General features: G+C 37.9%; 1 protein-coding gene across 2 annotated transcripts; it reads right to left on the bottom strand.

The window, feature by feature from the left end:
• Window positions 1-283: 283 nt before the first annotated feature.
• gjc1 (gap junction protein gamma 1) lies at window positions 284-26,580 on the bottom strand. Of its 2 annotated transcripts, none has more exons than XM_056753778.1 (2): window positions 26,081-26,580; window positions 284-4,450 (listed from the first exon to the last, which is right to left on the bottom strand). In XM_056753778.1, the coding sequence occupies exon 2, from the start codon at window positions 4,394-4,396 to the stop codon at window positions 2,969-2,971; it is 1,428 nt and encodes a 475-aa protein (XP_056609756.1). In that variant the 5' UTR covers window positions 4,397-4,450; window positions 26,081-26,580; the 3' UTR covers window positions 284-2,968. The 2 variants fall into 2 exon arrangements, with proteins under 2 accessions (XP_056609756.1, XP_056609757.1); XM_056753779.1 differs by lacking the exon at window positions 26,081-26,580 and adding an exon at window positions 4,938-5,065.
• Between the last annotated feature and the right edge of the window lie 557 nt (window positions 26,581-27,137).

The following is a 27,137-nucleotide window of genomic DNA, read 5'->3' on the forward strand; positions in this document are numbered from 1 at the left end:
TTCATCTGTGTTTGCACGCTTTTTCTTTTGAAAGGCCTTCCCTATGGACAGGTTATTTGACGGTGCTTTTGTTCAGTCTGTTAATGATTCAAATCATTTTGATGCCTTACAGAATCTACTCTCTCATAGAAAACCTGCTTCACTAAATTCCAAGAAACTTGAAGTTCTGGACATAAGATTGGTTTCACCCCATGTTCCTTCACACAAACACATCATCCATCAAAGTTAAGGATAAACACAGACAAATTTGATTCGAAAAACACTTTTCAAACACACACAATAGTACACCGTTTTATTTTTTTATTAACAAAATAGCTCACATGCATTTTCAAATCCAAAGAAGGGTTTCCAAAATTGTAAATAATTGTACATCTCTGGACAATCCAGCATGGCACATTGAAAGCTTTTTTTGAGTCTCATTTTCAAACACAGCGACAACACATAGAAACACACAGCAGTCAGGACGAACGTCTTACAGATAGATAAGGGTATGAAATATCCCGGCCATAACCAGGGACGTACAATAAATAGAAACACACAGTTCCATGCTCACAAGCATGTCTGAACCGAAATTGGCATCAGACCTTATTGTGACCCTGCTGCAAAGATTTGCTTTGAAAGCAAAGTGTCAAAAAAAGCACAGTCAGAAGTGAAGTAGCTTCACATACTTCAGTATCTTTCTCAGACTGCTGACACAAGTAGCCGAAAGGGTTTGAAGGCTCTTGATCGAAAAAAATTGCCTTGCTTAACCCAGAATCCACACAAACTCGAACACACATCAACACATATGTAAACAAACACACTCACACAAAGTGGTGCTCAGATGTGAGGCAGAGGGGTATCGTACGCCCACTCCATCTGGAGCTCTTGAAATACAGCTGCTGAAAACTGTAACACCCACAAAGTTAAACCCTCATTTTTGTTGCTATTTTTTGCTATAGTTTTTCATTGGAAGGAGTTTCAGGGAAATTCCCGTTTTCCTTAACATTCTTAATTTCCCTCGCATGCAAAATCCTAAGGGTCTCATCTCGAGAAACCAACTGTAATAAAAATACATAGACAAGGGGAACAATCCATATTGACTTTAGGAACATACTGTAGGAGCACAATTCACTAAAAACATTGAAAAGAGTATTTGTAAGGGTAACCATAACTACATACTGTACATCAAATTGTATTTACTTATAATTATTTTACAATGAAAGGCAATGAAACCATATAAAATCCTACAAAACCTAATTTGTTTAACTATATGGCCATTATTAAAGAGAATTCCATGTTTTAAAAAAACCAAACAACATTTAGAAATACAAACAAGTCAAGTCTGACTTGTAACTGTGAATAATGCCACAATCTTCAGCATACATAAGTATTGCTGAATTAGTGATATGTAAAGGGTTCATCTTTTTTCTTTCCAATTCACTAATCGAACATTACTCGCATGCATTCATGCAATCTCTCCTCCAACTCATCCTCAAGCGAACGCACACGTAGGCACACGCAGTTGTGTTTTATGGCGTGTTTTCCCCAGTCGGTATGACTGCATAGATGCATGAAGTCTTTATTATGAAAAACAGTATTTGGTCTCCCATGGCAATCTTCACTTTTGAAACATCCCACATAAAGGCAAAAGTCTCACGAGTCGGAATGTGGCAGTAAGAGAGAAACCGGAAGACTCGTTGTGTATATATTTATGTATCTATAGGTAAATATCTACATTGCATGACATGGGGTCTGGATTTTGTCAGTCCTGCTGCACCGACCTCAGATTCCAGCTCAGCATCCAAATTAGACCTGCTACATGGATTGGCTAGATTAAAGTGTGTTTATGTGAAAGAATGTTGTCATAAAAATTCTAAAACATTTGCAACATTACAAAGAGAATGTATTAGTCAATTTGAATATTTTTATATGCATCTACATTGTTTTATATGTACTTAAGGGCTGATAAGATTGCAGCCGCGTAGGCTGCAATTATTTATTTAGCCAGCAGGGGATAGTATTACAATAGCATAAGATCTGTCAACTGAGCAGATTAAAGGGATAGTTCACCTAAAAATGAAAATTCTGTCATGAATTACTCACTGTCTAGTTGTACCAAATCTTGAAATATTTCTTTGTTCTGATGATAACAGAGAAAGATATTTGGAAGAATGCCTCTGACTGCCATAGTAGGAAAAATGACATTGGTAGTCAAAAGTGCCCTAGAGCTGTTTGCTGTCCGACATTCTTCAAAATATCTTCTTTTGTGTTCACAGAACAAGAGACAAGTGTAGCCAAGTAAAGGTTCTTCTCAGTTTCTTTTGATTGTTATCAGAAATAATCTACCGGCACTCTATTGTTTGTAAATGTGTACCAGAAGTTAAGGTGGGGTCACAAAAGTGCACATAAGCATTACCGTATGCTTTTGTTTTTAAGATGGAACTGTCTATAAACCTCAGAGTGCAACAAATGCATCAAAATGTCAAATGCATTTAACAATTTTTTACATCATCTACCTACATCTTGCATGATTATAGCTTGGCATTGTGATACAAAGTTACAGTTCAATACTGTTAATAGGAAGACAGCTGGCTTGGAATCGGATTGTAATGTCCCCGCGCTTCCAAAAGGGATCCGATAGGAAGACTTTCTCAACTTTCTTTTCACTAATAAGTTCCGAATGTCAGAAATTAACGAGCTTTTCTGGATTGTGGATGGGATGTTCCCAAAGCTAGACATAATCTTGAGTGCACAAGATTATGTTTGGAAGATCAAGAATAAGGAAGAAATCCGTCTCATTCTCAGAGTTTCTTTAAGGCACTTAAAGGATTTCAAAAAGATATACAGCATATTCTCCGTTTGTGTGCGTTGGCTGTGGGATACACGCAATATTTCGTGTCCATAAAGTGTGTGACTGGATGAGAGTGTTTACATCAAAAAGGAATTTAAATACATGTAGCGCAGTGTTCGGGTATACATTTGCGCATCAGATCCAAACAGAAGGCTTGACTTCGCCTGATTTGCTACTGTTGCTGCTTCCGGCGCTCCCTGGTTTTCCTTGCTTGGGCCGATGTTTTCGTTCCTTCTGCGGTGCTGTGGTGATGTTGCTCTGAGGCTTCTCGTCGATGTCGTGGTTGTCGTTCAGGTCATCGTGGTTATTATTATTGGCATGGTGTTGCAAGGTATAGGCTTGAATCGCCGCCTCTAACTGAATGGCGTCTTTATTGATCGGCGGTGGCCTGGCCTCACCCGCCGATGGAAAGTTGTCCTCGTTGGAACCGTATTGCTGTTGTTCTTCCTGTGCGATGTTGGCGCGGTTCTGCTTGCATGCCATCTTGGCATTGGTCAGGTCTGTGTATGGCATGGTCTCAGGCTTTACCACGATGTTGTAGCCTGGTGGTGCAGATGGGGTGTTCCAGGAGAAGGGATAACCAACGTAGTCTGCTTCTCCGACACCTCCCCCGATTCCACCTACAGGTTCTCCTTCGCTAAGCGCTGGCCCGCCCACTCCAACAGACACACCCCCTGCTGCCAGCAGGCCCATTTGGTACTCGTCATCTGCTGCTGATGCGTTTCGTTTGCGCAACATGTCGTTGATGGTTCCCACCCCGAGATGAATCATTTCCCACAGGTTTAGTAGTAGGCAAAGGCAACTGACACCGTACATGATTCGAAGAAAGATGGTTTTTTCGGTGGGGCGGGAGATGAAGCAGTCCACGTGGTGTGGGCAGGGCTTATCCGAGCACACGAAAACAGGTTCCACGCGGAAGCCGTACAGCAGGTACTGTCCTGCCAGAAAGCCTGCCTCCAGTGCAGAACGAGTCAGCAGCTGAAGCACGTACACTCGCATTAGACCGTCGTCACTGATACGCCGCCGTCCATCATGACGTACCTTCGGCTTGGGTCTAGGTGGAACCAGCTCTCTCCGTGAGCTGTCAATCTCAGGCACTTCATAGATCATGGGGTCATCCTCTCGTTCCTCCTCCCCATCCTCATGTCCCGCCCGGTGCTGCCGTGCCCCAAAATACATCTTTCTCGGTCTCCTCTGCGTGTATCCACCAGATGTACCATCTGCCACTGGTGCCCCAGCTGCACCCCGCGAGTCCTCGATGTGAGAGATCTTATTGGCTGCGTAGCCCATGTACAGCAGAGAGGGCAAGGCAGACAGAATGATCTGGAAGACCCAGAATCGCACGTGCGAAAGTGGCGCGAAGGCATCGTAGCAGACGTTCTCGCACCCCGGCTGGCCCGAGTTGCAGACAAACTTGCTCTGCTCGTCGTAGTAGATGGACTCGCCGCCCACCGCAGTCAGTACAATGCGGAAGACAACTAGCGTGGTGAGCCAGAGTTTCCCCACCGACGTGGAGTGGTGCTGGATCTCCTCCAGCAGACGTGTTAGGAAGCTCCAGCTCATGACGTCTGATGACAACAGGGCAGACAGCGTCCCACACTGCACAGCTCACAGACTCTGTGGGCAAATACAGAATCTATTGTAAGACCACAGAAATGCAATGTGGATATTTAATAAAATAATAATTTATTTAGTACCATAATATAATATATAAATCACAAGTATAAGACTTTTAATGTAGCAGTAAATATAAACTTTTTAATCATTTATAATTAGTCATTTATACAAAAATAAATGGAAAAAAATGGCACACCTTTCATTTAAAAGAGTCAATTCCACGCCTTTACATACAGATCTACTTTATGATAAAACACATGCATATTCAATCTCCAAAATAAAAAATGTGTTTAAGCTTGATTTGGTGAAAAGGAAACTGAGGCGATTTATTATAATAAGCAGCTCTTTTAAAATAATAAAAATGTCAATAAATACCATGAAAATGTGTCTTGTTGTGTTTGTACGCACAGGTATATTGCTGGCCATAAGGTCAATTGAGAGACTCAATGAGCAGAACTTTCACATGCATATACACAGACACAATTACCTGAAGCAATGAGCCTGAACCACACAAGTCTTCCCTGAGGGAGAGCAGCTTCTGACAGGCTCTGGTGAGCGAGTGTGTGTTTGTGACCTCTCTGGTTTGTCTCTGCTTGTTTTTTTAATGAATGTCTGGATTCCTGCATCCAATAAAGCATGAAATTTTGATTGCTACGAGCAACGACCATCTTAGGTTACAAACACATCGGATAAAGACATGATATATATGTTACGTTGTGTAAGTGTGTGTGTGTGTGTGTGTGTGTGTGTGAGGAAAGGAACGGACAAAAATAGAAAAGCCAAATTTGTCTCTCCATAAAGGTCACAGTCGTCCTTTTCTAAAATTCTCATTGCAAACTCAACAGGCCCAGAGGGTCCAGGACTTTCCTGCTCCACCTGCCGAGACAAAGACCACAGCGGTGTGCATGTGCTGGTGTGTTTCCTGCCCTCCCTTCAGTCCGACAGCCCCACACCAGCCCTTCACCTTAAATCTGTGTCTCACAACACTGATAGAAGCATTGACTTAAAGTGTGACTCGTGTGTAGACACACAAACACACACAAAACAAAAGGTTGCATGCAAGCACTTAATTAAAACTACAAAACTAGTTAAAGCATGAACAAGAGAAATTGAGATCTGCCCTTCCTGTTCATATCTAGCTCGCACTATCTCACCTAACTCTCTCTCTCTCTGTCTCTTTCAAGGTTGAAGCGGCATTCACCCCTAAAGGGAACAAAAGACTTTGTTTTGTGACTGTTCAGTACAAATTAACAAACAAATACTCGCACCCACACACACAGACTGTGGCCACAGGGAGTCAACTAATAGCCATAAAATGATAGTGTGTATATATATTAGACATGCAAGCACAAAATAAAGTGTGCCTCCACACTAGTATTCTGTCAAAACAAACTTCTGAAATAACATAAATGTCAAAGGACTCTGTGGGACAGAATGTTCCTCGTGGTGTCACACTACGTTAAATAACTAATTTGTTTGTTTTCAATTCATTAATTCACAAGACAACTCAATGAGATGTAAGTGCTATTGAAACTGTTAGCAACAGTTTTAGCAATTTAATCCTGAAAAAACTCACATATCGCATTGTCATCCCTGTGGGGTAATTTCCCAGACAGGAAATAGACTAGTCCTAGACTAAAATAAAAGTAAGACCTGTCCGAACTGAACTTGTAATGACATATCTTAAAATACATAAGTGCCTTTGTTTCGTCTAAAAAAGGCACACAAGTAATGTTTTAAGTAAGGCATGTTTGTTAAAACTACTTCGATTTTCTGGTTAAACTAAAGCCTAGTCCTGGTTTAGGCAAGGCAAAGCCTCTCCGGGAAACTGCCCCAAATTGTCCAAATTCGCTGCTTTTCAGGAAATGGAAGAAACACTGCACTTTTTAAATTGTGCTGTCCAAGTTGACAAGCATTTTTTAAAACTTATCATTGGTTACATATTTGCAAAACTCAGTGACAAACATAAAGTGTGACTAATAGGAATGATCTATGACAAACATTTACTAAAGAACTACAGAGACACCAGGTTTCAGAAGGACTTGTGACTGCGCTCTTGCACTTCAGAGAAAAACTATGATCATAAACGGACACTTCTTACGCTAAAATCTTATAAAATAAGCTGTGATCGCAGTGGCAAAAAGCAAAAATCGTTATCTGTTCATCGCTACCAAACAGCTTGATCAATTCATCTAAAATGCACGGTCAGTCTAATTAACTCTATTATGGGTGGATACTGCCCCATTTTTATAAAGCAATAAGTCACTCACCGGCAGGCTATGCATTACTCTGGTGCTATTTACTGATTAAAGTCTTTACTGTTACTGGGTCTATAGCATGCGCATGGCACACACACACACACACACTTAGTTTTCTTGCCCGGCCCTTTGGCAGGAAGAGTGTACATGCTCAGCAAAATGCCCCTCTGCTCCAATCACAGCCAATCTATAACCCCCATTTATCAACACCTCTTCACTCTCAATCTTTTACCACAGCGGTGCACAAAAAAATGAAATGTCCTATCAGCTAAGAAACTTAAGACAAAAGTCTATTTGAGTTCACAGATACACTCAGGATGAACACTACTGTGAGCTTATGTCAATTCAGGTCAAACAGCGGCGACATATTTGCCTGTAAAACGTCACACAAGCGCACGCTGTAAAGCTGTTGTACTCACACATACTGGACATTCTGTCTCCAATGACTCGGTTTTCACTGTCTGCTTTCTCTCCTAACATTCTTCCTCCTATTTGTTAGAGAAGCCTTGTGGATCTGAGACCATTGACCTCCAAGCAACTCTGGGCATATACACACACACACACACACATGTACTGTAAATAAAGACGCCTGTCGCAATAAAGAATGCTGAGAGTCTCAGAAACACACAATAGCCCTGTTTACCCCAAAAAACTGGGTCATAGGGGGTTGTGGTTTAAAGGGGGGAGTGTTGTGGTTTTAATGTGGGCTGCTGGGTGGGTTGATATCTCTGATGTAGGAGAAACAGACAGCAAAACTGAAATTAAGGGGTGATAGCGTGTTACTAAAAACCTCTCCTCACATACGCACAAGAGAACAAAGTCATAGACACTTGTCATAGATAAGTGAGTATACAATATCTTTCTCCTATAACCTTATCGCTTAACCCCACCGCCACGTCTTTCTAAAGCCCCCCTCTTTCTCTCTTCAGTTCTTTCACAACACACTGCTAAAAGGAAGAGAACTTCTTAATGTTTGCTCTTGTATGCATCTGCCCATCTTTGGTCATGGCTTAAATTAGAGCTTCCAGGGATCTCCAGCTCTCGCATTCTTATCCAAACCGTTTCTTATCTATATGCCTCTCTCCTTATGCCTTGCTCTCGCAGTTAAGAGTGAGGCGAGATCACAATCACAGGACTTCACAGCTACTTCCACAGACAGTCAGTGGGAAAAATCTCATTAAAAATTGACTTACGTTCCCTAAATGCGATAAGGGAACAATCATTTTAATGTGAGTATATTTGAGAGAGAGAGAGAGAGAGACAGAGAGAGAGAGAGTGAGAGAGAAGCTTTGGTGCTGGCACATTCAATGAAAACAGTTTCTCCAGTAATTAGGATTTGTTATGGAGGCGGTCTGTTGTAGATTACGGGTTTTAAAGTTAAAGATTAAAGTTAACTGTTGCTTCAAAATGAAGTATGATAAGTTTATTTATGACAGAAACTCAGAATGGTCCAGCCTAATTTTTTTATCCAGCAAGATATAGATCTGGTTCTGTTTTAAAAAATGTTGCTTTCCGTGTATGTGACTTCTATAGCAGGCTTTTTTCTCAAACATTACATCTACGAGTTCATTATAATTGTGTAATTTAATAAGAACTATGATCTGTTTTCTGTACCAAATATTGAAAGAAGCAGGAAAACACTTTTTGCATCACTGACCATGATAACTATTGCCAATAAACCTGTATGTTACACTGTGCTGTGTAAGTTACACACTAAACTATGATAAAGTTCACATCTGCAGCCACATAAATCCAAATGGATAGAACTGTACAAAGAGTCCAAACCTTTTGGTGTGCTGAGGGACTTAAGCTGGGATGGTGAAGGGTTGAATCACAGAAGTAATGAGAAAAACGTTTGTTGTAGAACTCAATTAAACCTGATCTCATTCTCATCGTACATCTTTCTAGACAGATATGAGATCCAGTGAACATCAAATTGATACAAAAGTTTGAGTCTCATGTTTCTCCTGATGCAAAAATACAATTCTCCCATGTTTTTCCTTTCTGAAATTCAGATATTTGATCAATTATCTCCTTAACAGTTTCAGTAGAGATCTCCGTTACATCTCACACTGTGCTCAGACTTTTCACCTTAGCTAGAAACTCTAACATTTCTTCCAGTACATATTTCCAAATTTCAAGTTTTGTTTGCCCATTAATGTGTCATTATAAGTTTGTGTCATTACAAATCAACAGTGAAAACACTCTTATGTGTTTTAAATCGGCTTATAAGAAAAATCAAAGTCCAGTTCAGCTATGATGACTCATGAATGTGTTTAAGAAAACAATGCCCTTTACACATCACATAGAATTATTGATGTGTTTTCCTATGCTTAGCTTGCTTTGGTAAACTATATTTATCATGCTTTATTTTTTTATTCAACCTCTCATTTGGTAAGTAAAAACAACACAGCATTTGCGTGTTATATAGTTTTTTTGACAGCTAGATGGTTCCAAAGCCATGCGTTACATTAGGCAAACAATTACCTGACAATCAAAATTTGGATTCAATTTGACTTAATTATTCAGTTTAATGTTTTTTTTGTCTTCATTCTTTAAGTGTGTCAATTGATGTATTATTTTTTATTTTTTACAGTTATGTTTATTTAACTATTATGACAAAGGGCCCCCAAAAAACAATGTTTAGGGCCCCCACACATAGGATCGGCACTGTGTAGGATTAAATCTCTTCATTAAGCATTTTTATTCAGTTCTTAATATTATTTTGGTTGTATTTTGTTCAAACATTTGTGCAGTGTTGAAAACCTGAAACAGGAAGTTCTTCTGGACAAGCCTTGTTTATATTTTTCAAGTGGTCAATATACATTTATACACAACAAGTACATGATATCAAAATCAAAATCTAGTTATGTTTATACAATTAAAATTCCTATGCTTGCATCCAATATACACATTTTTTCACAAAATGTATATATTAAGTATTAATATACACAATATTGAGCTGTAAATGTATTTGTACAGACTTCAATGCATATCGACCACGACATAATCTCAATTGTGTTTCCAAGCAGCCAAGGTGAAATATTACCCTATTTGTTATTTTGATAAATGACTGCTGCTGTGGAATCTGCTTGAGATTCGGCTTGAATGTACAATGGATGTTATCAGAGGGAAACACTTTGCATATGATTATGCATGTATAGTGAGGAGTTGGAGTGGAGTGATACTTCAGGCATTTATAAAGTGTCATGAATACACAGCTACTCAGATACGTACCCTGTTAAATACATAAAGAAGAGAGAGAGAGAGAGAGAGAGAGAGAGAGAAAGAGAGAGAAAGGTTGTCATACCTCTACCTCCCCAGGCGTCCCAGCACCCGCTTATGTACCGTGTCTCTAACACTTTTTAATTAGTGGTAAGAGGGCGGATATTTAATTACTGTTAAAAAGACACACAGCACTGTGAAGAACAAACTTGGAAGCGTGTATTGCATTTACAGATTAAAATGTTTGTTGTCAAATTAATATTAAAATTGGGATTTTATCAATCATTTAATTCATTTTAAAGGCCATGTCTATACAATAGCCCTGAGGCAGCACAAGAATTAAAGAGCTCCACATCTTCATTAAAACTTTGAATTTATATTGTGCCAATAAACAAATATTTAACAACATTTCTTATTAAACTGGTATGGTATCTTGCTTGAGTTTTCTAGTAAAAAGGTCTATTTAATGGACAAAAAGCAGCAGAAGCAGATTACCATGCACCATCTACACTTGTAATCCCTGACAAAACCCACATCACACAGCAGTAAAGCCATAAAGTGTCTTAGAGGCGGGATGTTTAAATTATAGTGTCTTATTATAGGTCATTAGTGTGGTATTAACCCAAAGATTAATTAAAGCATTAATGTGTGACCTGTGACATAGCTACAGGCAGTAACTGATCCCCAGTCTATTTCATATAGCAGTAGGGTGAGTATTACATTCTTTTTAGTTCCTAAAATCTTTGGAATACAGCAATTTTAAACAACCTCATTTGTGAGGGTTACTTAACAGTTTTCACAAAGCATCAACATCATAAAGTAAACATGGTTGTGCAGATTATGATATTGTATATATAAATAAGTATGTAATGTTTTTTACTTACACGTTTATTTGCAAAAACAGGTTCTTTTTTAAATCATGTTTTTATTCTGTTTTATTGTGATGTTACGCCGTTTTTTTTCATTTAATTATTACCTATTATTAATTATTACTTAATCAAAACCACCAAATGCAGTTTGATTGATATTACTTGGAATGCACAAAAATCACAATTTCTATGAATTTAAAAGTAACTGCATTTTAGGTAAGAGTACATTATGTCACATCACAATCATAATCTTGACAATCAGAAAATAGCAATGAATTGAGTTTTAACAGATTTACAGCTCTACTGTAACTGTCATGCATTAAAATAAATTTTGTGAATATGTGTTCTTAACAAATGTTCAACTTCATAGCAGTTTCATCTTGTTTGCTAATGCGTAGACAAAAACATTACTGAGGTAAATAACATAAAATACAAAATGACAGAACCTCAGCTGCTTCTCACCACAATTTATGATTACACGCATGTAAACTCCATAATTTCTTCTGGTGTTGCAGTGGCAATAACAGTCTGATGATTTTTCCTCTCCACTTCCTGTGAAGTGATGAATCGATGTTTCCTTATTCTCTATGCCTTTTGCATACTAAACATCTAGACCCGCTTCACATTCTACTCATGGTTAAAATATACAGGATTTTTAATATCAAAGTTTCAATGGCGCCGCCATATTGGTCGTGGCAAGAGGAGTATGTAAACAAATGCAAGTAAACAGGGAGCTGCCTTTTTTCAGCATTAAAAGCACAGTAACTTTTACATTTCTTATTACATGTCAATGGTTTAGGATATACATGCAGCACAAATACATAATGCCTCTAGGTGCTTAAAATCTCAATATTTAGTTTTACAAAAAATAATCAAATAGAAAATAGCTAAACATAGATTAATTGTGATTGTTTTTATGGGAAATACACTAGATTGAACATGTGATATGTTAAAAAATAAATAAAAATAACCATCTTCAATTATTAACCGAGAACAAAACAGACAGAGATGGTACGGAGAATCATTTAATTTGAATCTTAGAAAAAAACATCCAATGAAATATCATTAATTTACGTTTTTGAATTTACTTTTCTTCATTGGGAAAATAGCTTTTCCTGTCCTAATTTGAGCTTTTCTTGAGCTCCAGGTCAGAAGCCGGAGCTTGTTAAAATACACTCAAAAACATACAATTTTAAAGATAAAAGTTATCCCTGATAGATTCAGTAAAACAGTTACAGAAGTAAAACATTTATGCAACATTTGTAAAACACATAATACATTATTAATAGTGTGATATGGCATAACGTAATCAAGGAGGCTCATAATTTCCTTTTTTCCTAATATCTCAAGTGAACAAACTATGTTGTGATCATGTGCATTGCATTAACCTTAAATAATATCACATTAGCAATGTTTGCACAGTAATTAAACAAAAATTAGCTTGACAAGCGTGAGTTTTAACAATTCCTCATGACAATATATTTTTTTAACCGTTGATAACTGGAGCCGAAATGTTTCTGTACTCCACATATGTCGTAAAGTATTGAAATAGGTTGAGAAATTATGTTTTATCCAGAAAAAACGCAGCACCAGAAATGCTCTTGCATGTGTTTGTAGTTGAAGGTTAATGTATGATCCAACCAACGAGCGGTTGAGGTATTTCTTATTTCTATGGTTACAACATCCAACAACGCTGACCTCAGTTTTCAGTTTGAACATCCACTGTATCATTTGTTAGAAACACTGATCTGTTCAGACCCAAAACAAGTCCAGCAAGGCTGCCTTCCTTATTCAGGAGTGCAAGTATAACAGATAAGAACACGCTTTCTTTCTTTCTTATCACAAAGACATGTATCTTTTTGTCATATACAACACTGTCAGCTTAAAACTTTTACAAATTCATCAAAAAATGGCGTCTAGAAAGCCAGACATTTATAGATGAGTTAGAAGGTAAGAAATAGTAACCCCCAGCAGGAAATGACATTTATACTTATTGGGTATGAGATGAGGTGAGATATTAGGCACATGTTGACTATAGCAGCCCTCTCAAAGCTAAAACTAGAAGATTAATCAAAACACCTTCAGGGAAAAACATAAATGTGGATTAGATCATGAACATACCTCATAAATGGCAATGTTTGAGTCAGCTAGTGCATTTTTGAGATTGATTGTTTTCATACTGACAGCTGACAGCTTGAATTACAGAACAGGTTTAGAGCAAAAATATACATGGAGCTGGTGAAAGTATAAAGATGGTAAAGAGAGAAAGAATGTGATAACAGCAATATTGAGCACACATTGGAAACACAGGGCATTCTGGAAGGTCAAATAAAGAGGACTGGCAGCAAGAGTGAGGGGAGAAAATAAATGTGAGAATGTTATTGCGCAAAATAATGCTAACAAGATACATATAATAATCTGAATATTAAGGAGAGACACTTGAGTCACCCTTTCTCCAAAAATGTCGATGGAAAATGTTTTGTTTGTGTGTTCGAGTGAGTGTAGTAGATAAGGAGTGAGAGGTGTAGTAGCGGATGTTCTAATTAAGGATAATTTAAGAGCTTAACATTATGTGTGTGAACATCTGCTCGGTTTGCCTAATTTGGGGGCAAAGTGATTAGTGATCCCTTAAGGGAGTTTTCTAAGCAACACAGACACAGCGGTTATACATGTTTGGTATTTGTTGTGTTCCACTGATGTCTAATACGCTGAATCTCTTTAGAGACAATGTTAATTAAACAGACAAACTGGTGTGCCATTCTGAAGCTTTGGGTGAAGTTGAAAGTGTATAATGTGGGACAATAATAGCAACAACAGTAATAGTGTTTTTCTTTTTTTTATCATTCCAGTATATCGATTAGTCGAGCATAGAGCTTGCACTAAAAAGGTCATGGGGTTGATCCCAGAGGTGTTAGTAGGCCAGCAGGGGGTGCTAACCTTGGGGTCTGTGTGGTACCTAATACCCCAGTATAGTGACGGGGACACTATACTGTCAAAAAGCACCTTCCTTTGGATGAGATGTTAAACCGAGGTCCTGACTCTCTGTGGTCATTAAAAATCCCAAATTTGCCCCCCAAATGTACCAATTGTACATTTGTTCCCCCCATATGTACCATGTACATACATTGTACAAATCCCTAATCCAGCAATAAACTGGTGTGTGATGGGCATTCTGGAGCAAAATGGCTGCCGTCGCAAGATCCAGGTGGATGATGCAAATTGGTGGTGGTTGAGGAGATTTCTCTTCCACGTAAAGCGCTTTCAGTGCTCAGAAAAGCCCTGTATAAATGTAACAAATCATTATTATTATTAATTATAAACCCACATTAATGTATACCTTGAACGAACTACATGTCTAAATGTTAACATAATCCCATGTTTTTTCACACGTTAATCTTTTTTACAGCACATGAACCGAAACGAAATGTGAGAGAAAATGTTTCATTCACACTGACACTTTGCTGCATTGCTAAAACGTCAGCGTTGTACATTTCTATAAGAATCCATTACAAACCAAGACAAAGTAATTCGAAGCAATAAAAATAACTAGTTTCACCATCAATACATGTGACAGCATAAGCTGCACATGTGTCATGCCTGATGTCTCTTTTTATGTCCAGCTATGGGAGTTTGTTCCAGCAGAACATTTAAAAAGCATAATACGCATTAATGTGCCATGCATTCAGACTGCTTCTAAAGCTCTCTTAATAAGTCCATTTATAAGACAACAGAGAGCTGACAGCTGTATTCCAGAGGCAAGAGGAAAATGTCAGCACAAGCGCTCCACGGGGCATTCCTATAAATGAATATTTCTAATAATATTCCCCACCATTTCTATGAATGGTAATGTACTGTTATGAAAAAAGGACACCAGAGAAGTCATTTTATAACGCGGAGATAACAAAGCAAAGCGAAAATAACAGAGTATATTTAAAAAGGTGAGGTCAAATTAAACCTAGTCCTCACTCTCTTGTGTACATCTATATAAACACACATACGCACACAGTGGAGAACATTCATCAAACCATGCAGATATTGTAAATGACTGGAGGGTAAAGAGGCAGACTGCTCGACTCAGAATATACACACTCACACGCAATTACATACACAATGACGCTCCCATTTATGCACGTTACACAAAAAAGGCCTGTGTTACACGTTTATAATCTTCGAATATTAATGCAAACCCACAGTAATGACCTTAAAACAGATGCTGTTAATGGACAAATGGATCATGCTGTGTGTTTGAGTCCATTTGTGAATACTAGATTTAGGACCAGCAGCCCTTCCCCCAATCCCCTCTTTCTCTTAGCTCTCCTTTTTCCCTTATTCACCTCTGAGCATGTGTGTTACTGTTAAATTCATCCATCCTCTACATCCCCCCTTCACCTTCTTCTCCTTGAAACAGGATTTTGGGCTGATGCAGAACGTGTTTGCTGGATTGTTAGTGCTTCAGCTGAACTGTAAAATCAAATCACAGACATCCTCCAAACCCTGCGCTTATGAGCCATTCACCCACTTTTTCAAGGCGACTTTCATATACCTCAAGACATGCAGCATTTTTCGGTGTAAAGGGCCCAAAACTGTCATTTTGTGTAAATTGTCATTTACACAAAATTATTTTTTATAATATAAATGTACTACAATTGTTTACATTTTATATTGTGTAAAATGTATGAACATTCTACATTTTATACCGAAATTTAGGTTTAGTATAAAAACACAATGGCAATTTAGCCATATACACCCAGAAAACCCAACCTAGATTTAACTTTCAAGAGACCATTATGCAAGATGTAAACAACACTGGTCCAGAGGCACTTCCTGTTTCAGTCTTGAAGCTTTTTCACAAATAATTACTAATCTTTTCTTGAAATACTATAATTAAAAGATGCAGAATAACTCCACTTGATCTACAAGCTGTGTAAAATTTTACCATTTGGCAAGTGTTAATACTGGACACAGCTCACGTATGAGACTTACTCTTCATCATCCCTATCTCACGCAAGTTGTCCATGTTACTCTCATCCTCCTGCTACTGCTACAAACTGACTTCCATCCTGCCCCTGATTATTATTCAGTCACCATACTGAATACATACACTGTAGTCTTATCGACCAGAAGACTCGTGCATTAATCAAAGTCCCTTCAGGCCAAGTCAGTTCACTTGGCGGCCATCTTCCCAACAGCCTCCGGCAGCTATTTTCTTTGTAGGCAATAGTCAGCTTCTACAGGAATGGATCTAGATGAATGAACAAAGAATATGTTCTCCAATACTGTTCGTGAATAATACATTTTATTAACGTTTAAGCAGTAAAGCAATCAGATAATGCTTGTTTGTTTTCCGTCATTAGGTCAAATCATTAACTTTAAACATATTATCAGGCGGGTCCATGCTTATGCACACTAATATACTTCTGTTCATTTTTCCAAGTGAAACTCATCCTCCCCCAGCTACGAAGAATGTATAAAGAACCCCACACACACGTACAGAGATCTTTATATTGATCGGTGACATTTTGTCAGCTTGTGTATTTATTTGATTGCTGCTAAATTAATATCAATCACACCAAAAAAAATCTGGGGAAAAAACCAATGTACAATTTTTAAGATGTTGTAATTTTTTTGATCCATCCTTAAATTAATCATTATATGCCACAATAGTGTCCATGTTGATGTGTTTAGAGACTAAAACAGCCAGAATTGTCTAAGTCATTAATTTAAGTCTACATATAACATAATGCCCCTTAATCACGGATACAGACTGACTCAAACAAACATTGTTTAAATGATCCATAAAAAACACTTAAACTTAATTTTAAGCAAGTCAAAATTAGGAGGTTTCTAAACTGCACTGAACAATAGCCAATGAACTAAAAAGCCCTTTCTCTGACCCTATGTATTTTAATAGCTACAATATAGTTTTTTATATCTTTACTATCAAAGATCAATACTTTTTTGTTTTTTGTTGCTATTAAATAATGATGCAGAAAACACTGTTATGTCTACATACACACATACAAACTGAATCAACATACACAAAACAATGAGGCTCACAATGCGTGAACGGTATTACCTCATTATCTCTCTCGTTGTCCTCAGTCTTATGGTCTATCTGCCTTCTTGTTGTATTCGGCTGTCCTCTATATATTTTTCTTTGTCTCTCAATGTCTCTCTGTTTCCATCTGGTATCGATACAATGTATGATACATAATGATGATAATGTAGCCAAAAACTTGATATTTCAAACATAATACTGGAAATATTTGGGTTTTTATGTCAACATTAATATACACACGCAACTCGGACACAAAACATCTTTCACGCTGATTTAAACAGAAGAGCTACTCATGGCTGTTGCTTTCACCTCCAACTGAAGTCATTGTTTAAAAACCCAAAGCACTATACTGGTGACATCATCACCTAGTAGGTAACAGAGGAAAGCCCCGGATCAAACATATGAAGCAATTCAGAGAGCTGTAACAGCAGCAAAAAAATACTGCTAGTTAAACTATATGCTACACATGCATTTCTTAAATTCGATTTTACATAATAAACAACAAAAATAAATCATGTGAGAAATACGTGAACCTTATTATTTTTAGTCACAACAAATAGAAAAATTAATAAAACTCGCAGATTCAGCACTGGGACAGTCCATCCTAAAATAAAAGCTGCCATCATTGATTCACCCTCATGTCGTTCAATACCTGAATATTACTTTTTTTGTGGAACACACAAAAGGATATTCTGAGAAAGGTCTCAGTGGTTTTGTGTTGTTACAATGAAAGTCACTGTGGGCCAATGTTGTTTGGTTACCAATGTTCGTTAAAACATCATTTGTGTTCTTGCAAAATAAGGAAAGTCATACAGGTTTGGAATGACATGACGTTACGTAAATAAAAAAAGAATGAATTTTCAATTTTGGATCTAACTTGGATCACTGTACATTGGACTGTCACATCTATTGTCATAGTTGTTTGTAATCCATGCTTCTCTCTTTATCTGCTGTTGTGTCTCAAAGATGATTCTCCATTAATAATATTGGTTAATTATGATGCTAAAACATTTGCCACCAATGTTTACTGTTGTGTAATTTTAAGTTGTTATGCTATGCATAAAAAAGATTTTTAAAACCTGTTTTGACCTAGAGGTCTTCTCTGCAGAGGAGACATGGGGACATACAAAGAAGCCATGAAGTAAGAAACAGCTTAGAGCGAATATGGCGAATATATTTAGTCTCCATGGAAACGATGACTTACCAAAGAGGGGATTTCTCCAAAATCTGAGCTTTAAGCCTTTGATCAAGGTATTTGCAATAATAAGTCTATGTGACATGAAGAGAGCCACGCTTTCCACTGAAAACTCCATCCCATATCTCAACAGACAACTTTGCATTATAAAATGAAGATCATGTCCGAATGAAAATTGAGTTTATTTTTGAACAATGTAACGCTATTTCCTTGGACACAATCGCTACCACAGGGAAACAATACAACCCCCTTACAGTTTAATGAGCGTTCAATCATTGACCTGCAGAAAAGTATTTACAGAGATTTAAATATACAAAGTGAGATGCGTTCTCTTTCGCTCCTCTCTACCTCATTCTTACATGCTGTCAATGTATAAACATTCCCTCAGGCATAAATCATCAAAGTTTGTAAGTGGGAATAACATATCCCATCAAATGCCTCTCACCTCCTTTTCTATTTTTACAGGTTGAGTTAAGGCTTGTTTGTCAGGGGCACTGCTGCCTCTTCTTTCCTACTACTTCTGTCCATCTGCTCTTTCCCCCCATTATTCATGTCTCCCTTGGGGAAAAGAAACGGCACAACAAATTGGAAACCATTAGGGATGCTGCAGCTATCGATTATTTTAGTAGTCGAGTATTCTACCAATTATTTCATCGATTAATGTAGCATTCGGATAATAAGCACTTTTTCTTTATAAAAAAGCAATACTAAATATAAAAGAGAAAATAGGACAGGTCTCTTAAAATGAACAACTAATTTGTTTCCTTTTTAGAAAAATAAAATATTTTACTGCCGAAATTGCATAGATTAATATCTGTGAAAAATAAACCCATTTAGTACATTCCATTGCCATATTACATTCAAAATGCAATATAATACAAATATATAAATTAGAAACATAAATAAAAATAGAAAGAATCATTTCAAAGGTAAACAACTAACTTAATAGATGATGCATGATGCATTTAGTTTACCTAAATACGTTACAATTTTTCAAAGATCTGTTTTTTTTTACTATTAAATAGTAATACATTTGTCCACATAAAACTACTGTAGTTAACCAGACCTTTTTTTTCGCAGGTCGTCGCAAGATGCTTATTTTTTTAGTGTGTGTTTGATAGCTTCACTTCACATAGCTTCACTCAGTAAAATGTTCTGCGATAAACTCTCAGAGTAACTCTGGAGATGAAGTTCATGTCCTCATGCAGTGCAGACGCAGACAAATCCATGAGAATCATGCGTGAAGCACTTTAAACTGTGCAGTTCATACACGCAGAACAGCCAGATGGCATATTTAAAAAGCAGGATTAGGTAGTAATATGGACTCAATTATATGGATCCAATGCAGCCGGAAAACCAAGTTTCACTCACAAAATAGACTTAAACTAAGTAAAATAGCGGTGCCATTGATTAACGTCACACAGAAACTAGCACGACGACAAGCGCGCTTCACACAAACAAGCGGCTCTGTTTAATGCACTAGTCAAACTGTATCGCATTCGAGCTACACTGGTGAATACATATATGCCGCACTGTGCTAGGCGCGCATGTGTTTAAACAGCCACAAAGACAGCTTTCAGCCTTTGGACATGATACGTACTGTAAATACTTTGGGATGCGCGCTAATCAGACAGGATAAACTTTGCCAGCTGAAGTCCTAAAAGTTTGGTTTAAAGATAAGGAATGTACTAAGCACAATGTTCTCTCACCATTCTCACACACACACTCAGTGTTTTCGCAGTCTCGCAGTTGTGAGAGCAGAAATGAAAACCTCTGCCCTCTGTATATTTTTCTGCAATTTATTCTGCTGCCTCTTCTGTGTTAACATAACATGACCAGAGTTTATCGGGCTGAGCATCAGTAATAATGGTCCGTTGGGAAACGCAATGCTCTGTGTGTACCGAAATTAAATGCATTAAACAAAGCTTTGAAGCATAATTTGGAGATTGAGTTACTCGAGGAATCCTTCCAGCTCTAGAAAACATTATAAATACATTAATCTATTTAAGACTAAGGAGAAATTTATGGCACAGAGGGGAAAAGGAAGAGAAGTTGAGTCGCCGTGCAAACGCAAAGATGCTGGGTTAGTGTTAGTGCGCTAGCATATGTGTCGCCGGCGGGCTTTTTCCTCGTCTGTAGCACATGGTGGCCCTGTGCTCTGATTGGCTCTGTCCTTGTGGCCATGGAAACCCAGCCATGGGTGAATGATACTCCCTCTCAACATGTCTTGGGGAAAAGACAGGAAACAAGGACAGCTCACAAACACACACTCAAATGTACACAGGCACACACATTCTGTCTAATACTTTTTGACCTGTGTTGTAGGACTCATGTTTTGCGTTGGTGATGTAACCAAGAGGTCTGTCACTTTGCTCATGGCAGGATCACTGTGGGAGAGTTAGAGGTGAAAGGGAAGGGGAAACAGATCATAGGGAAAAGAAACAAAATGTGCAACAACAAACTATCTTCAAAGTCCTTTCTAGCTAAACTTTGTTACTCCGGTAAATTAAAAGCACATCCACCTCTAACGGCACAAAAAGTGTTTAGCTAAAACGACATAAGAGAAGTGTTTTAAGATTACATCACTCTCTCTGTATCTTTATTTTGGAGGCAGTCCCGGTCCAAAGACGCTCAGATTCACACCACATGTGTACAAGCACACACAAAACTCTGCAGGGGAGAATTTTCTGTAAAAGGGAAGACTCCCTGCAACAAGTACGTACTAACTACATGCTACACAATACAATACTTAAAGTTACACTTAACCAAAAAATTAAATGACTTGCATTCTTTCTTTAATTGACTTTTTCTTCAGACCACAAAAGAAGATATTTGGAAGGACAACATTGGACCCATTGACTTCCACTGTATGGGCATTTTACAAAATACCATTTGTGTTCCACAGAAAAGTGTTAAATATAGGTTTTGAGGGTGAATAAAAAACATTCCCTTTGAATACTTTTTGTAACTTACTTTAATATTAGTAAAATGTAAAAAGATGAGAGAATTTGTAGTTTTGGGTGAACTATCCCTTTAATTTAAAAAAATTGTATTCTTTGAATCTTAAAACTTTTTTTTAAGTAACAGACAGTGTGTTAAACAGTGTAGATCCTAGAGAAACAGGGGACATAAATTGTGAACACAACAAACAAAACTACAAAGAAATTGTATTTTCTGTTGTCCGCTCTAGGTAGAAATAAGATTTACTCTTCTGCGCTCACAACACTCGCTTTATAAAATCAGAGACTCTAATAGATTCTGCAAGTATGTTATGGTCCTCTTTTTCTCTGTTTTTATCTCTCTTTTCTCTATGACAGGACCCAGACTCGGCTCGGTGCACGGAGCCTATGCAGGTGTCTTTGACACAGGTTGAGTCACTATGAATGTGTGTGTGTGTGAAAGTTTTGAGAAAGATAATGCTGGACAGACCATGGGAAATAAAGCTTTAAATCAGGATGGCTTGTGTTTGTGAGAGTGTGTGTCTGGCCTCTGTTATCTCAGTATGTCCTGTCTTTGCAGTCATCTCTGGCTGTCACATACCATTAATACTGATTGCAGATTTACTCACTCAGCCACAGAAGCTGAAAATGCACACTCGTATTTGTGTGTGTGTGTGTGTGTGTGGGGGGGGTGACAAAGGTTCACTTTTGTACTGAGCTGAGTGGAGAAAAGAATCACATTAGACTCCTTCCCACTGGGAATGTCAGTGAGGATCTGTAACCACACACACACAAACATTTTGCATGTGCGCTATATGTGTGTGTTGCACTGAATGATGGAGTCATTGTGAGTCACAGTGATAAGAACAGCACTTCCTTTTACAAAACTCATATGTGAATACACAAACAAAAGCTCACATAAACACTGTAGGCTCTTTTCACAGTGTTTGTGTGTGTGAATAGAGTAAATGCACAGTAAGATCATAACAAGGAGAACTACAAACTCACTTTATGAACTAAAAAAGGATTTTTAGATGGCACTGAATGTTTGTTGAGTACAACCATGGCTCTAAATTAGAAATAAAAAACAAAACTCCTTGTGGGGTACATAACTAAGCACACAACCTAATAAAGGCCTATTATTAGTGAAATGTGACAAAGTATAAGCAAGCTAAAATGTCACATTTGTAAGTATATTTCCATACGATTCCATATAGCATGTCATTTTTAAACATTTAGTTGCAGCTTCATTGCATCTTTAAGGGTAAAGGTCTGAAGTGAAGTGATGGAATCAATATGTTGCCACACGTCGATAGAAATGCATTAATCTTAGACTTAGACCTCAGAGGGTTGAGATACCACCGTATTAGTCACACAATTGTGCATAATGTTTCATTTTGAGTAGACTACCATCAAGCGTTCCTTATTGAAACGATGCACCTTATTATGTCAAACAACAATGTGAGTGAGCATGCAGAAATGCACACCGTTGGTACATACTGTATTTCAGCTCCATCTGGTGAATGCCAACATTAAAGAAGGGGTAAATATGCTATTTCATGCATTCTAACTTCTTTACACAGTTAAACTTGCTTCTCATGCTTGACATGGTCAACTTGTCAAAAAACGAGTTGGACATATCACATAGTAATTCTGTGCTTGATACACTCCCACAGCAGTCTAACTTGTTTCGGATAATTTTTTATAAGTCTGTATTCCTGCAATTTTACCGGAAAAGCACACCCACGGCAAGGCAAAAGAAAGAGCCCGCCCATGCGTCAACCGACGAGCTATAGGAAGACCCGCTTACCATCAAGATAGGCTGCGCTGTGGGCATGCAGGTCTGCTCGTTACTCTTGCGATAGTGAGATAAGTTGAGCTTTTTGTGTTTGTTCACTGCATTTCAGTGATGGATGTTTTATAAATGGTAGATATAACGCTGGATTTGGAGATCGTTTGACACTGATAGGTGGAGCAGCCCCAGTGCTAAAAGATGCCGGACATGAACTGCACGCGGTTAGTCAAAATAAGTCATATGTTTGTGATTTGTAGGCATTCGCCATGTACGTGCATAATGTAAAAAACACGATAGGATTAATGCGATGATGTATCGTGTGCTCATGCTATTGTAATGGCCCCCACTGCCTGCCTCCAGCAGCTCGTCTTTTTCCTGAAATATCGCTCAGCTGTATCTCTCTTTTATAAATGTATAATTTATAATATAAATAAAATTGAATATTTGCCTGACGGTAATCTTCACCATTCATTCTGATCTCCATATGGTTTGATCTACTGACAGACTTCGTAACAGACTAGACGAGAGGCTTCAGAGCTTCTCCAATTATCTGATGTCTCCTCTATCTGGGTGGTCAAAACTGACTTTGACCAACCGGAACAGAGCAGTCTGTGCCTTTTTGTGTGTGTATGCTTATGCTAGAAAGCTGTTCACAAGCCAGGTTTCTCAGTTTAGACTCCTGGACTAAGAGTGCGGGAGCGTGAGTGTAATTGCATGCCAGACAGTATGTGCTCGTCATCTTTCTTATACCCTGGCAACGCGCAATTTCAATCCCTATCTTTAAAGTTTTTCTTTCTGTTGTTTATCTACATGTCCACTGTGTGTAGTGAATCACAGGGGAATTTTTTTTGTATCAATCACAGATCCTCCATGTAGACCATAGATGAAAATGTTCTAATAAAACAAACAATTTGTGTGGGGGATAGGGTTAAAGGGCAAAACTCCCTTTTTCTGAACATATTTGAAGAGCAATGATAATTTAAATTACCATAATGTCAAAGCAAATCCATTTTTTCACCATCTTTCAGGGCTGCACAATTAATCAGAAAAACTAAACGGGAATACAATTACGGGTGAAACAATTATGCAATCGCCGAAAGCCTCAATTACAGCTGTCAATTTGCATTCATTTATTTGCATTTCGGCATTGTGTTTGGGCACAGAATACGGTGGATTAATATGAGAATTAATCAGAGAATTAATATGTAAACATGTCCTTTAGCCAATTGTTTTGGATTTTCTACTATGAACATAACTCCCACAATTCTTTTTTATTTTCAGTTGAATAATTAGTTTTGGATATTTATATATGAAGAATATGGCATGCAGCTGTTTCACAGAAAATTCTTAATCATTTCAAAGCTTCAGAGTAAAATCTATTAATCTATTCATCTGTAGCTCAGTGGTAAGAGCTTTGCGTTATAAACGCAAGGTTGTGGGTTCGAACCCAGTGGGTCGCACACACCCATGTAAAATGTATAGGTTAATGCAATGTAAGTCGCTTTGGATAAACGTGTCTGCCAAATGCATAAATGTTAATGTAATAAAAAAATCGCAATTACAATATTGAAGTGAATAGTCAACAATTATGATTTTTTTCAAAATCGTGCAGCCCTACAATCTTCTATCACACATTGTATAATCAAAGAATCGGCTGTATTTGGCAACTGCGAACACATTTGTTGTGGTTTCCACCAGAATTACTTTTGTGTATAGACAGGACAAGAAATCGAAAAATGATTTTTTTTCATTTACACATTCAGCAGATGCTTTTATCCAAACGGACTAACATTACATTATTCTATACATTAATATCAGAGTATGTGCAATCGTGATGGTAGAACCCATGACCTTGGTGTTGCTAACGCCATGCTCCTAACACCGAACTACATGACAGAATAAACATTTTACAGCCATAAATCCACCACTGGGGATATCAGCTCACTGCCTGTCCAACTTTCTATTTCACTATGAATATTTAACCACTTTCATTGTGAAATTTCTTATACTCTCTGCAAATAATATACATTTGAGAAGTCCAGAGAGAGAGAGAGAGAGAGAGAAAAGAGGGAGAGAGAGAGAGAGAGCAGAATCACTGAAGCAGCAAGCAATCTTCGAAATAATACAAGAAACTGAAACGTGGCTGTTTTAAAACAATACTAATATTATTTTGTTCTGTTATGCTCCATCACTCCACCCCTGCTAATGAAATAACTGCTCATTCTCTAATATGAGCTAATTACTTTAATCAGATGTTTTGATGCATAACTGTGACAAAAACCCGAAAGGCTTGTTGCTGTAGAGCAATGAGCATAAAAATGGTGTGGTGTTGCATAGTGTGTCCATTTAAGAAAAAAATATGAACTCATACCAGCAGATAATAACCAGACCTACACCAAGCACTTAATAACACTAGCTGGTCACAAACAGGATGACAGGGGAAAATACAATTAGATTTAAATGCCTTAAGCATGGGACAAGTACACTTTCTATGATGATGGTAACCACAATCCTCTCCAAAACAAACATGTTTTAAACAGACAGACATTAGAGAATAATCTGACAAAGCAACAGTGTTAATAGTGATCTCTAAACTTTAAAAAGCGCCTTTGCTTCTTAAATCATAACTGTTATTCTGTTTTTTTCTTAATAATAGTTTTGGGGCTTTCCTGTATCCTACATAGTATTCTTATCCTTACTATTTATGAGAATGTGAAGATTTTTTTTTTTTTTACATTACTACACTTTTTATGTAACTATTTAAAAATGGTAGTTATTATGCAAACATGCAAACGTATTAAAACATAAAGGTAACATAAGATAAAGAGCAAAATAGCTTCAAATGTATCATGTGCGTTATACAGTTAACAGTTAATTCTGTAGCGCGCACATCAGTCAAACACGTTAGATCACCACAAAATCCTTAACCATATACGACGACTAAGTTAAAATCCACAATTACAGATTTGCAATTCTAAGGCCAGGCAAAGGCATCCTAAGCAGAAAATGTCAAGTCTGTGATGATGTTATATTTCTGTCAGCACAAAGCTACGCCTATGGACACGAAACGTATCATTTCAATGTGTATATGATAACAACCTGTCGTGATTTACACAAAAGTTTCATTTTCCTCCATAAATATAATTTAACAGATTTGCAGAAAAATTGATTGACACCCATCACCTTCCCATGCTGTGGTAACGTAACGTACCCAAGTCATTCACGCGCACATGCTGCTTCTCCACAGGAATATCTCGTTACGAATATAACATGAGTAAAAATGACCCTTACCGCTTTGCGAGTCTGTGATGATTATTTTAAGGAGAAGGATGCCCTGGTCAAACGACGAAAGAACCCCGTATTTTAATCGCCCGCTGTCGGACTCACCGCTGCCTCCGTCTTGTACGCGCTGAAGACTTCACGAGACCTCGCGTGCCTTACGTCCGATTTTAACATACTGTTCTGTAGCAAACGTTATTTCGAGCGTCATTAATGGTCCTTTGCGACGTTTTGTCGTTGTATTCATAAATCCCAGAAGAAACATCAGTCATCGTGAAGACATCAGCGCTGGTCCTCGCTAACAGCGGAATTCATTTTCGCGCGTCTGGCGCGAGCTCGTCTCGTGTACTATTGGCAAAACATTCATGCGCAGTTAAGGAAAGCCGCACGGGTCATTATACGCTTGTCGGTTTTTTTGTCGCGCGCCTGATATCACCCACTACAACGAACACGTGCTAACTATCCATCAAAACTGTGAACAAAAGATCTGAAGTTGTGTCCACGTCTCATCTGCGTCCCCACTGGGAGGTTGTGAAGAATAGCCGTTTCCACGTTCATCCACCCTTCAGTTTGATCGTTTTCATGATGACAGGCAAAAGTGCACGACCTTGTCTGAAGGATGCTAAAGCGTATTAACACTGACGGATGGTCGCACATTGGCGAAAGGAATTTCACAAAAGGTGAAGGATGATGGAACATGCGCGTGTGCGCGCACCCGTTTTTCTTTCGCAATAATACGCCTTTGTGTTCTACTGGGCATCCTACAAGCTCTATATTAACAGCACGGAATACTTTTAAGTCATATTGTGACCCTGGATCACAAAACCAGTCTTAAGTAGCATGGGAACTTTTTTAGTAAAAGCCAAAAATACATAGTATGGGTCAGAATGCCCAAAATCATAAGGATATTAAGTAAAGTTCATGTTCCATGAAGATATTTTGCAAATTTTCATCCCTAAATACTTAAAAAGTTATTTTTGTGAGGGGATGGCCTGCTACACCACCTCTGTTGAACGACTTTAAAGGCGATTTTCTCAATGTTTAGATTTTTTGGCACCCTCAGATTGCA

This window comes from Triplophysa dalaica, chromosome 7, assembly GCF_015846415.1.
Source record: "Triplophysa dalaica isolate WHDGS20190420 chromosome 7, ASM1584641v1, whole genome shotgun sequence".
Lineage (NCBI taxonomy): Eukaryota > Metazoa > Chordata > Actinopteri > Cypriniformes > Nemacheilidae > Triplophysa > Triplophysa dalaica.